The 13321-nt window shown below is 43.2% G+C and overlaps 1 protein-coding gene across 1 annotated transcript in view; it reads left to right on the forward strand.

Annotated features, from left to right (window-relative positions):
* Positions 1-1022: 1022 nt before the first annotated feature.
* LOC149360576 (sphingomyelin phosphodiesterase-like) overlaps positions 1023-13321 on the forward strand; it is a 55824-nt gene continuing 43525 nt past the window's right edge. Inside the window, exons 1-2 of the mRNA XM_089572401.1 lie at positions 1023-1191; positions 6750-6923. Coding sequence (XP_089428527.1) covers positions 6762-6923 — 162 coding nt within the window. The 5' untranslated portion in view covers positions 1023-1191; positions 6750-6761. The remainder of the gene's footprint in view (positions 1192-6749; positions 6924-13321) is intronic.

Consider the following 13321-nt stretch of genomic DNA (forward strand, 5'->3'; position numbering starts at 1 on the left):
CCAGCATGAGCGGGTAGCGAAAACACACACGCATTAATAGCGACCCTGTCATGTCTGTAGTATGTTGCCACAAATTTTAAAGTGCAGATGCTAATCTAGTGTACACCATAAGCAACGAATTGGAGGTAATGGAATACCTGGAGCGAGGACAGCAAGCACGGCTGAGTTAGATACATTGGAGAATAATTGCTGGAGCTTTGTTCTCCAATGGAGCGTTAGCACATATTAGTAATTTTGATTGAGCGCTATAAAGCGGTACGTATTTTGCTCACTCAAAATAATGAGCTCGAAATACACCAATCAACGCCGATGGCCAATTATACTGTTTTGTCGGTTCAGAAATTTTATTCGCCGTCGTTTTTAAATTGGTCAGTGATCAGAAACTCCAAGCTTGCAGGTGTTGTTTTTAGTTTCTTCCCTACATTAAGTATTGACGAGCTATGTTCAGCACTTTAGTAACATCGGTTATTAAAAAGCAACCTACATTCTAATGAATCCGATTTATCTTGTATTGCTTTCTGCGCACACTAAAAACGCAACTAAACGCATGTAGACATCTCATGATGAGCTGTGCTTGGTGTGCGCTCAACTAATACGGGAGAAGAGCTATAATACTCCGATAGCAACGCGTGCAAGAAATCGCGCTATTCATGTGAACGAGTGCTATCTCATAAGCAATGCCAGACACCTGAGCATCGCTGGTACTATCTTGTTTCTAAATGATTTGTTTCTGTTCTTATTCATCTCGACTGCCATGTACCCATTCACGAATTTGTCTATGTGCTAGGCTTCGTGCATATCACTGGATGCATTGTGATATTTCATTAAAGATTGGTTTGTTCCTCAATGGTATTGTACTGGCCTAAAGTGCTAGAAAGATGGCTGAATGCGCCGTTCAGATCGTCTGCCGTAATCTGACCAGTTGACGCCCACCGCGAGGCAACGAACAATTCAATTTCCGCGCAGATAAGATTGAGATAAGTTAGAAGGGTGTCTCCTGAGCATTCAGTCACTGACGGCAGATCAGAGGCCGAGCACAAAACGGGGAAGGTGGGTGCGTGGGAAGCGTTGCTCAGCAGGTGGACGATCGCTGGGTGACGAGAAGCGGCCAGCACGAGAATTATTGGTCACCCCTGACAACTTAACTGCGGGAGTCACAACATCTGCATAGATCGGCATATAAGCCTTAAGGTAAGCTTCTTTAACAACTTTGCTAGAAGCTATCGTGGATCAGTGGTAAACGCTGATGTCTGCTGCTCTCTGATATTTACAGCTCTTCGAGTAAGCTTTTGTATTCTCGAAGAGTACGGAATAGGTATGGCCTGTGACCCCTTCGCGGTCCTAAATATTGTAAACACGCGGATACTGTATATTCTTCATTGAGTCGATCGCTTCATAAAAACGCTTGAGAAGGATGATTGTCAAATTCTATTTGTCTGAGACATAAATTACTAGCGACGGGAAACTACTGTTCTGGCGCCGCAAGTCGAAAGCGAGGGATTCTTTGTTGGGAAATAAAGATTGTATAGCTGCGAACTTAGAACCAGTAAAAACTCGCAAAACTTGCTCGACTTGAAATTCTTTAAATAATAGGGCAGAGTTCGGTTCAATGCATGAATGAAAAACTTTTACTGCTCCATAGAGGTTTAGCTAGCTTGGTGGGTAGAAATAAACTAAGTTATTGGCTCCACAACTATCTAAAATATTTTAATGCATGTGCAAACATTACGCTTAAACAACGCACCCAGGGACAGTAATGCTTTCGAATTTGCACACGTAATCAGCCGCTGCAATGGTGATCTAGGGCCTCGCGCAGAAATGTGCTCCATCACCTTTTGATCGGATGGAGACGAAACATTCAGAGTGAATTTCGGCACACAACAAAAGCTCTCTAATGCTCCTCTCGGTATTAAGCTTCGGATTAAGCTTCAGTATTAAGCTTCCTCTCGGTATTAAGCTTTGCACTGTTTATGTGCGAATATTTTTGTTCGCTTTAGAACTGATGGCTTTTTATAACTCAGGGAAAACTGCGAGGAAGATTCTGAATTACCGTCGGAAACGGTTGAAAATGGTTAGTGTAATGTTTTGCCGAAATCATTGCCCTCATGCAAAGTTAAAGCTGTAATAAACCTAAACGTAATTATCTGATTTTTCCCTAGTGAACGAGAAAGTAACCTGAGTCGACCAAATTCACTGGGGGCTCCCGCTGGAACTTTAGAACAGAACTAATTTCAGCATTGATTCTTGCCAATATTCGCAAATTGCCGACTATGATTCGAAAGAGGATCGAATGTAATAGCGAATGACAAAGGCAAAAAGCTTATAAATATTATATTCAAGACAGTCAAATTCTGTACTCAAATGATTCAAAAGGGCGAGATTTTGTAGATTTTTCTCAATATTTTATTATAGAGGCTGCTTGATCGTCACTAGTGTAACTTCAACCGAGAGGAATATGATGAGAAACTGTGCTTTAGAAAATACTTTTATTATTGAAGCCTTTTTTCAAGTATTAGTTTATTATCTTTCTAGAGCAGTTTAAACTTCAGGTGTGGTGGCTCTTCGCCGAAAACATTTTCGTATTTAATATGAACAACCTCCGGAAGACTTGTATTGCTCTTTAGAAATACCCGCATTTGATGGATTTGTGAGAACAAGGGCGGCGGCATATTTGGTGAGCCTAATTTCTATGGTATTGTTGTCGAACGATTAGAATTTCCTCAATAACAGAAACGGACTAAAATCATTTCTTTCAATCACAAATTGTAGGATACGCTTTTACCGGAGTTTTCAATAAAGTGCCCATTTGTTTGCGAAATGATATTGAGCTATGTAGTTCCAAAGAAATGCTCGTGTATGAAGTCCTTGAAGGTTACATAGCTGGGTACTCCTCAGTGCGGGCTGATACAGCCGTGCAGAGGCATTTCGGCACCTCAAAGCTTTGGCGAGCACGAATCCCCTCTCTGTTATTGTGGCCATGTATTTATGGAACACTAGTTGAACCGGTGGCGTTGTGAAACTAAGCGCCGTTGTCTTAGACCGCCGAAAGATCACCAAAATGTGAAAAACTGCGCTCAAACATGGTAGTACTTGTATATATACCAATTTTCATCATTCATTTATCTATTGAACCCTTAAAGATACCGTCTGGGACTTTACATAAGGAGGGGGGGGGGGGGGGGAAGACACTGGTGTGAAATGGTCATACAAAGACATGAATAATGTTCCGAGCTGGAAAAAATTCATGGTCCTGTAACGATTTTCCTTCAGATGATGTTTGACTGTATTTTTTTGTACTTCCCTCCGAGTTTATTCAATTTTTTTTTGTGTTCCACCATTTGTGGGCAGCAGCGAACGTTCGTCAAGATGGAATGCGCCAGCAACGATGGCCGCGTGGCAAACCGCACAGTTACACATTTCGTCTATTTGCATGCGTTAACTGCGGTTGAGAAAGAAACACCGCAATTCTGCTATACATGAGTTGAGAGTGATGAGGTTGGTGCCTGTAAGGAGAACGGCAGTCCATCAAATCCATGCACTGTTTCTGTGATTTCAAAAGGGCATCCGTAGATGAATCTGTGATCTATCTCCCCAAATTAATTATACCAAAACTTCCAGTGGCCTGGCGATGAAAAGGAAAGCCAGTGTGATTGCTACACGAACATGTGTATGCTTTATTCAATCCGAGTTGCACATGAATAAAGGGTTCGCATCATGGATGCCGCATAATCGGACGACGAAAAAGAAGAAATAACAAGATAATCGCTGCTGCTCGGCTGAACCGTCTCCACGCAAATAGGAGGGCTTATTTGACGAGGTTCGTCGCCTAAAATAAACAGGGGGCACTGCTGAGACTGTGACCGAAAGCAACACTTGAAACATTATGTGGCTTAATTACAGCGTTCCAATTGTCGATCAATTTTTACACTACGCATATGCGGAAATGCTCATGGCCTCTGCCTACTGGCGCGCAGAGCGAATTCTAATGCTTGGTTACCTCACAAAAGGAGAAATAGAGAATGCCGAGCATTACGCAAATCTTGCGAAAAAAATGACAACAACCTTTTGTAGGCCACGCACCTGAATGTTGGAGAGTGTAGCCTTTTTCATCCGACAAAGCGCACGCCGCCAAATCGCCTCCCCTTTCCTGGACGTAGTGGAAAGAAAGTACCTTTTATCGCCTACCGCGGTCGTCTTGAACCAATCTTCAGGTTTCTGGCACAAATTGGGTGACAGGCAAGAAGGAAGTTTGTAGGTTCTAGTGCATTACACACTTTTATTAGTTATCAGATGGTCGGATAGCGGAGAGCTTGATATCCGATATAATGAAGAATGCCTCAGCAATATCTAATCAGCTGGTAATATTCTTTCATGCCGGGCGCCTTGCACGAGAGATTCTGGCATTTGACTGATGACCTGAAGAGCAAAATTACAATGAGAAGTTAAAAATAAAACAAAATAGACGCAACATAGAACAGACTCAAAAGATTATATTATTCTACAGTGTAGTGAGAGATTGTCAGTTGTTAAGAAGGACATTCGTATCGGCCAAGTATTGCCCGCCAACCCGGGTACTAGGAAAGATATAACCAGTGGAATTAATATAGGGCCGAACGTTTTCTTTATTAGTATTATAAATTTAGATAGAATATACAAGGTCTTTTGACGGGGCAGAGGAGAATGGTAACTCTCCAGATTCACTTTTTTCTAGCGCGCATGAAAGACAGCGCAAAAGCCACGGACACGCACAACGTAAGAGAGTTTGCTTTAAGGGCTTGTCATCATCACCTTATCTTTGAAAGATAAGAGATTGCTTTGAATCTAATCCACCTGTGCTTTAGCGGCCACAATGCCTGAGGAGGGCTTTGACCCTTTGCAGTTCAGCGTAGCTTTTGTAGAAAATAAGATCATCACATGTACTTTTCAAACCAGAATTAAGTAATATGCAACAGCAAACAGTAAATCGAATAATGTTTGAACTATAAAAAATAAATTCGTAGCAGAAGTATTCCAGTGCCCAAGCTAAAAGTACCTAAGATTTTAAGAATGATGGGCTGTTCTAGGAGAGAGAAACCCGATGAGTGCTGCTGAGAGCTATAGAGCCTTGTCAGCAGTATTTCTCGGTCTTGAAACTGGATTCATTTGTGCATAATAATTAGCGGAGTTTTAGTATTGTTTACCTTACAAAGGCTCAAGGAAGAGATGATGGGTCACATTGAAAAAAAAAAAATTGGCGGAAATGTTTGCTCGTAGACATTTTTTTTTTAGCCTTCTAAGACGCGTCTCGCAGAACCAAATACGCTTCTTCTCTGGAGAACTCTCTCTCGAAAGGCTTTCTATGAGCACTGGGTGAGCGATATGCACCAGCACTGGAGGATACACTTCCCATGAAAAGTTTCCGGACACTAGCGTCAAGAAGTACGCAGCAAATTGGTGTAAATATGAAATGTAAGTGCAGAGTACTGGTTTTTTAGCGTAAACTTAATGATCATGGAATTTTTAAAGTATTTAAAGTTAAATAAGTTGAAGATGCCGCCCGGGAATCATCATCATCAGCAGCAGCCTGACTACGCCCACTGCAGGGCAAAGGCTTCTCCCATGTCCGTCCAATTAATCCTGTCATTTGCAGCTGTGGCCACTGTATCCCCGCATTCTTCGTTTTCTCATCTGCCCACTCCCTGCTACGTTTGCCTTACCTTGGAATCCACTCCATTTCCCTTAAGGACCAGCGGTTATCCTGCTTTTGCATTACATACCCCGCCCAAGCCCATTTCTTGCTCTTGATTTTGACTAGGATGTCATTAAACCAAGCTTGTTCCCTCACCCAGTCTGCCCGCTTCCATTCTCTCAACTTTACACCATCATTTTTCTCTCCAAAGCTTGATGCGTTGACGTTAACTTAAGCTGAACCTGTTTCGTTAGCTGCCACCTTTCTGTCCAGTAGGTGAGTACCGGTAAGATACAGCGTTTGTGTGCAGCTGTATCTTGTTCGCGAAAAAAATATTGTTTTAGACAAAACCAACGTTGCTGCCACTAGGCTATCTATTCCGTATTTTTTTTTCTTCCATCATTCCAGGTTCCGTGTTTAAAACCTTCGATACGAGTCAAGTGTGATAGAGGGCAGAAAGTTCACTATGCACATTATGAATATGAACAGTTTTCTTGGTTGGTTGGTTTATGAGGTTTAACGTCCCAAAGCGACTAAGGCTATGAGAGACACCGTAGTGGAGGGCTCCGGAAATTTCGACCACCTAGGGTTCTTTAACGTGACATATGTGGAAACCAGATGTAGTTAATTATCTCTGCTGAAGGTTTTTCTGTCCCAGGGTAAGCTACCCAATACTGCTTCTTTTATCTTGTTTTGGTTAAAATCCCATGCGAAGCGGATAAACAAAAATTCTACAGATTAGAGCACGTGACTATGAATAAGTGCAGCAATTTGGTGACTACAAAAACTGCGTACGTTTAATGCGCGAGTGATTTGTTCAATATTAAAAGTTGAAGTTCATTTCAGTTCAGTAGCAATGTCGAGGAAGTTTTGCGAAAGGCAGAGTGCAGCTCCCTCTATGGACGTGTGGAAATATGTTGTTTTGTTGTTGTATGTTCAATGTACTTTTAGCCACTACGCTTCGTCCTCGGGAACGCTCTGTCTATTATGGCCAGTCTGTTTCTATACCTCTGTGAGAATGTCCCAATTTCGCTCCCTAAAAATTTCAGAACTGTGATGCTCTGTTTTGCGCCCCTCGCAGGATCCCCGAACGATGCGTGCTGTCCGGAGAGCAAGTGCAGCAGTCAGTGTAACACTGGTGCTTCTCTGTGCTTCCGCCATTCTGATCTCCTCTGCGAATGCGGCGCCGGCGAAGAAGGATATCAACATATTCGATCTCCTCTTTAAGTTTGGAAACTTGCGAGATTTGAAAGTGGTAAGTTTCCACTGTGTTGCGGCTGTGGACGTGATCGCAAGTTTATTGCGCCAGATTTTACCTTGTCATCAAGCCTTATTGGACCAAAATTTTGAATATTGCTATATTGTACAGCACTGTTAAGAAAATACTGAAAGTAATGGTCCCTTCTCCCGATACGTAGCAAAATCTTTAAAAGTTTTTCGATCGCTCGCATCGAGCAGATCAAACACACCATATAAAGTAAATGACGAACATTTTTGACGATAGCAAAGAGGTTTAGAGCAAAAAAATACATGCCTGCGGATGTAGGATCTGAAGATATATTGATTGTTGTAGTCAATCTTATAATATCTGAAAAATTCAGGAGGGCACTTTGTTGACCCACAGTGCAGTGAGGCGAAAGAGTTTAGCACGGTGTTGCTGCTTTTCTCACTGATGTGTGGCTAAGATGTTAATTAAGTACAAAACTGTTTCTGAATCTTAAAAGCTAGAAACACTGGAGGGCGTTTGGCAGGCATCCGTCTGATTCGACGCCTTTCTCCAAACCCTCTCCAGCGTCCTAGACAAGGAGAACTACGTATGCGTTGGCAGGAAGTAGCGTAGCCATTAGCACGCTCGGCAGCGAAACGGAAGGATGGTGGCTTGAATCCCATCGTGCACAAAGATTTTTTTTCTGGTCTAACTAGAAAAGCTTGACACCTCTGTTGACAATCTTCTGTTGACAACGATGAAGCATTTAGGGCTTTTGCCTTAAGAATGCTTCTATCCAAATGAGCTCTGGACTGAAACTGATTGAAACATAAGTTAAATTGTATATGAGGTCGTAGAATGACTGGAATGTCATTATGACATGTAACAAAGTAATAAAATAAATTACGATCGGGTAGTTATTGGCGCAATCACATGGGAGTCGTACCGACCTTTGGGTTGCAAGTCGGACACGGGAACCCTGAGGCATTGAAGCGCATTCTTACGACTTTGTTAAAGGGAGACTTTCTGTGTCTTGTGGTGTATCTCGTGGTTCAGTATGCCTACTAGTGTATGCTAATGAGTGTACGTAATGAGAATAGGAGCTAATGAGCGAAGCAGCAAATAACCGCAAATGTTTTCGCGTAAGTAAGGCGGAGCTTAAGTATTCCCTTAGTTTTTTTTTTTTGTTTCGCGTACTGACCACGAGAGGTTCTGAGCAATAGGTACTTGAGTTCATGCTCGTCTTTCGGACGAAGCAAAAGGAAAACGTGGTCACTGTGGACGCCAGAAGGCCAATTTTCACGCTGTTATCAGTGCATGATTACTGTTTCTCGGAAAAACAAAGTATTTTGAAATTTTTTAAAGGAAAAAAGCCTACTGTAATTACGAGCTTGCAAGAATGGCAGCATCTTAAATGCTTATCAAAGTGGTTTAATTTGCACAGTATTCATTGTGTGCTCCAAGCTAACAAGGACGACGCAACATTAGGGGCCCTTAATGGATACAATAACGGCATACACCATCTTGTGCTGCGCTTTAAGACAGCTGAGGTGAATTTGCATTGCCCGAAATTTAACTTTATATCATGAGTATGCAAACCTTCCCACATAGCAAACCGTATCAAATGCTTTTTTTGGAGGGGAATCCCCCAAGGTGGAGTAGATCAGTAAACCTTATCATCAAACCTTATCACGTCTCTGGTGTATGCTCAGGATGCGTGTTCCAAAACGTATTTGACCAAGGTAGTTTGGGGAAAATGTATTTGATAGCAGGAGTGAGAGTGAAGTAATTCTTTCAAGAAATTGAGAAGATAAGAAGCTCTGTTAACTACCTGTTAACCTCCCCGCCTTTCCTTCTCATCCTCCTCGTCGTTTATTCGTTCTAGCTAAATTTTTTCATTTCCAAATATAACAGTGTGGACATATGAATAATATCTAAGGGATATATCACCCAAAGTCGTGTTTTGTGCCTGTAGAGGCAAGGCAGTAGTAAATTTAGAATTCGACACTGACACCTGCATACGCTTTGCTGCACTAGATTCTAAGATTTTTCTAAAGTATTGGGAATTGGGGTTTTAGTTTCTTATGAAAGAAGCAGAAGTGGTTGCTTAATTCAAAAAAATGCTGTTTTTGCTTAGTAGTCTTGCTTAAAGTGCAGCAGACTTCTTATATGATATTACGGCATTTGTGTTGGTTTACATTGCTATCATGGATTCAGAACCTTGCTCGGACTCTTGGAGCGCTTCTTGGAATCATGCTGCACTTCGTATACTTTGGATTAAGGAGTGTTCTGTCCCTCCTCCCAGTGTTTCCTAGTTGGTTAATGCACCTGGCCTCAGGTGGCGTTTATGGAGAATCAAAGGCGGTATAATGGAATTCGGCGAAGGGCAGTTAGCTGTCCTCCGAGCGGCTCTGAATCCGCGAAGGTGCACAAAATCCGCCATGGAGTTGTGAAACGCAAATACACGACTGAAACGGGAGGTACCCATAAGACAGCTCTGGTCAGGGCCCGGTGAATCGGAGAAGCGTGTGTGCGCAGTTTTCGATCGAAATGCTGGAACTGAATTAGTCTGGTTCATTAAAATAGATTTCTGGGTTCACGAAGCAAGGAAACGGGTTCTGGATGGCTTATTGTGATTGGATGTTATTGCAGCATTTGTGAGTAATTATGGGTTGCGACCGCTTTATTGGTAATATCATTGCGCGTCCCGAAGCTTCATATCACGTTGCAATGCATGAGGTAGTGCGAAGTCCCCGGATCATTTCTGAAATGCCCCAGCGTTGCTCTGAAATGCCCCAAGAGCTCTACAGAAAAGAAGTATTGCGGTTCGCCACCATCCAAATGCGATTATCTGAGTTGCAAGAAAACCGAGAACTTGAGGAGGACAGCTTAACGGTAGAGCTGCCAGTCATCGCTGCGGGTTGAGCTACTTGATTGCGGTATTTGATTTTCTGGCGCATCATACCAACACGTGGCAGGCCGCCACAGCTCGGTTTTTGCGCAGCGTCGGTCGATATTTAAGCAGTTCGAACCATTTCTTGTGCTTTATGTTAGTTAACCAACCCGTGACTATATACTCTGCAGCATTACTCTTCCAAGAGGAGGTTGGAGGTGAAGTTAGAAGTTAAACTGCACCGACGCTGAGTCCCTGGAAATTTATGCTTGCTTTTATCGCTCGCGCGTTATTCACCCTTGTGAACGCGTCCACCAAAGCGGTTCTCCTAATATACACCAGAATGTTTCTCGGTCCAATACATTCCTCAGTAAGTAAAGAGGTCTCTGCAGCGCTGTAATGAACTGTCGTTGGAGAACTGCCGATTTGTAGTTAACCATTCTCAGTAGGGTGGCTAATACAACGTCACACGATGTTGTGTTCGCCATTGTAAAATTTAGGTTTCACAAGACACACACGTCCCAAAGCGACTCAGGCTATGAGGGAGGCAGCAGTAAAGGGCTTCGGAAATTTCGACCACCTGGGGTACTTTAACGTACACGTGCCTCTACAATTTCGCCTTCATCAAAATTCAGCCGCCGCAGCCGGGATCGAACCCGCGTCTTTCGGGTCAGCAGTCGAGTGCCGTAACCACTGAGGCACCGCGGCGGGGAATTTCTTTTTTGGTTTGGGTTGGGTTAACGTGCTATAAAACAAAAAAAAACTTGAACAATGGCAGTCGACAGAGCTGTTTCGAAGTCGCGGACAACTTTCACTCTATAGCATCTAGGAGGTGCACTGTCACGTTATATTTAAATCTTGTGCCCACTAGGGAAAATTTCAGCCCACGAAGGGGCCCCACTTTCACACCTAAGGTTCGTGGTATGAAACCTCCCACTCGTGTTTTAGGGAAGTAGCGGCCGTGCAAATGCAAGGAATCAAAAAGACGGCTATGCTACCGCTAAATTCCCGAGCCATAGGAAAGCTCGTGGATTCACAGCAATTAAATACTCCCAACAAGAGGCTTTTCTTACCGATTTGCGCCTCACTCGACTCACGTTATATAAAGCGGGCGTCCTTATCTGACTTTTCGTCCTGCGTAGTTACATGAGTCCTCTTTCTTATCGCGGCATTCCTATCATGCTGAAAAGCAGATCACCTCCACGTGTGTCCCCGCATCCTACGCACGTGGGATGATTGTTTTGCACTTCCAATGCTCCCCACAGACGCCACTCTAAAAATCGCTCCATTTTAGTGCGACAGCACCAAGGCTTCGAATCTAAAAAAAAACCGTTATCTGTTTGTCTGAAGCGAGCAAGACATGCAGACTTAAAATAAATATGCCATGTGTACGCCGCAACTGGGTTTTGACCCCACAGCCAAGCGAACAGATGATCTTCGCTGGCCATTGCACCAGAGCTCTAGGCTGCCACGGCTTATTTTCTTTAAACATGATATTTAATACAGTAAAGCAATGTTCTATGTAGTTCTAGCCTATCACCGCAACCAATCTCCCCTCGTGTTTAAGTGTCACTCCCGTGCTCTGCACTGCATGTCGTTGTCTTCATCAACTTCCATGCATGCGCAATGAATCAAGGACACACCGATATCGCAGTGCACCGTTAAGGTGCTTTAAGCGATCCCAAAATTTTGTAGCGCCCGAGCAGTAAGGTCCCAAATCACTGATTTCGGCGATCTTTGCTTGAAGCCTGACCTTGAAGCCCTAGGTTCAAACCTAAACCAAAATAAATCGTGACATGAGAGTGCACATACTTCGCATTTAGCCAGTGAAGCTGAATCGGCTGCAAAATTTTGCCGCCGTGTTTCTGCCTTGAGTTTACATGTGGTGGAGGCACGCGTTCAGAGAGGCCTCATGACTTTACTCAGGCGTTCAAGCAGAAGCCCGCATAGCCACACCTACATGACAGAAAAGTCAGGCTCTAGCAGTCATTGAGGTTGCCACCGTGTTTTCTTTCTTCTGTGTGTGCGTATGCGCGCTGCTACTTCTAGGCGTGTTAAATCAACCACCTGGGCATAAGACCTTCCGCCCAGCCCTTGATGGTATGCCTTAGCGCAACCGCGCCGTGACTGATTAACGAATAGCCGGTTTTCTGCCTAACTTCAGAACTAAAATCCGCTTTTAGACATCAGTACTTCAAACTTACGCAAAAAGCAATATCACACTGATCTCCATCACTTCCTTTATGAACTGAACTCTGGAAATGGTAGCATATAGTAATAATAATAGAGGCTGCAGAAATATTTTACCTTCCAAATCATAAAAAAAGGAACAATAAAGCTGAATGATGAATTCACCAGTCCCTTTGTGTAGTCCCATAAATATCTCACAAATGTGGGAACACTGCATATCGGAAATCCTCGTAAAATTCATGTGTAAAATGAAGTTTCGTTCAAGTTTCGTGCACTGTAGTGCCTAAGAATGATAGCAATGTATGTTCTTTAGCGAATGCTAGCTGCAATCCTAGTCACCTATTAACACTGCTAAAAGACGCTGCACTCTGAAGCACACTTTGTGGGCCTAAAGCGGAAGATGCACAAAACTCAGAGGAACAAAGGACTAAATTCCTAAAGCCGTTCCTTTATTTAGAAGAGTGCCATAAAAGCAGTTCAAGTTTGGATGACGATTTTGTTAACGTACGTGGGCTATCCCGATTATCGGAATTGTGACGTGAGCAAGCCACAAACCGGTCTTGAATGTGATTTCCTTTGATGGTTCTGAACTTGTTTCACCGGCGCGAATGCCAAAATTTCGCTCCCAAGAAATTGTAAATCTATATTAAGGGACGAATATCCGAAGTATTGAAATTAAGGATGCCAAAACTATACCTTGAGAAATTACCTACCTTACCTGCTCTCAACGGTGCTGTTGGGTTAGTTGATGAATCATTAAGGATGGATTACAGAGAAAAGAAATATGAGCGGGAGGAGGGTGGCACAAAGAGGCGCCCCTCTGCGGTATTTTTGGAAGCTGTAATTTGCTTTAACTTACCCGTACATTCAATGACAGCCGCCGCGGTGGCTCAGCGGTTACGGTGCTCGGCTGCTGTCCCGAAAGACGCGGGTTCGATCCCGGCCGCGGCGGCTAGAATTTCTTTGGAGGAGAAATTCTAGAGGCCCGTGTACTGTGCGATGTCAGTGCACTTTAAAGAACCCCAGGTGGTCCAAATTTCCGGAGCCCTCCACTACGGCGTCTCTCATAGCCTTAGTCGCTTTGGGACGTTAAACCCCAGAAACCAAACCAAACCATTCAATGACAACATGTTTTAATTAACCATATTTTTGACCTATTGCTGCGGTGGACAACATCTGTGGGCTCTGCTTCCACAATCGCAAGTAAATAGAAAGGTAAATAAATTATATTTAAGCAAGGAAGAATTTTAATATGTAAGGTAGAAAAACAGAGAAAGTTGAGAGCTGCAAAAAGTTGTTAAATGGATGCCGATATGATTACTACAATACTAGTTGACCGAACAACACGGAAGTACGGGTGTCG

This window comes from Amblyomma mixtum, chromosome 2 (assembly GCF_055824585.1).
Source record: "Amblyomma mixtum isolate Tamu chromosome 2, ASM5582458v1, whole genome shotgun sequence".
NCBI classification, from domain to species: domain Eukaryota; kingdom Metazoa; phylum Arthropoda; class Arachnida; order Ixodida; family Ixodidae; genus Amblyomma; species Amblyomma mixtum.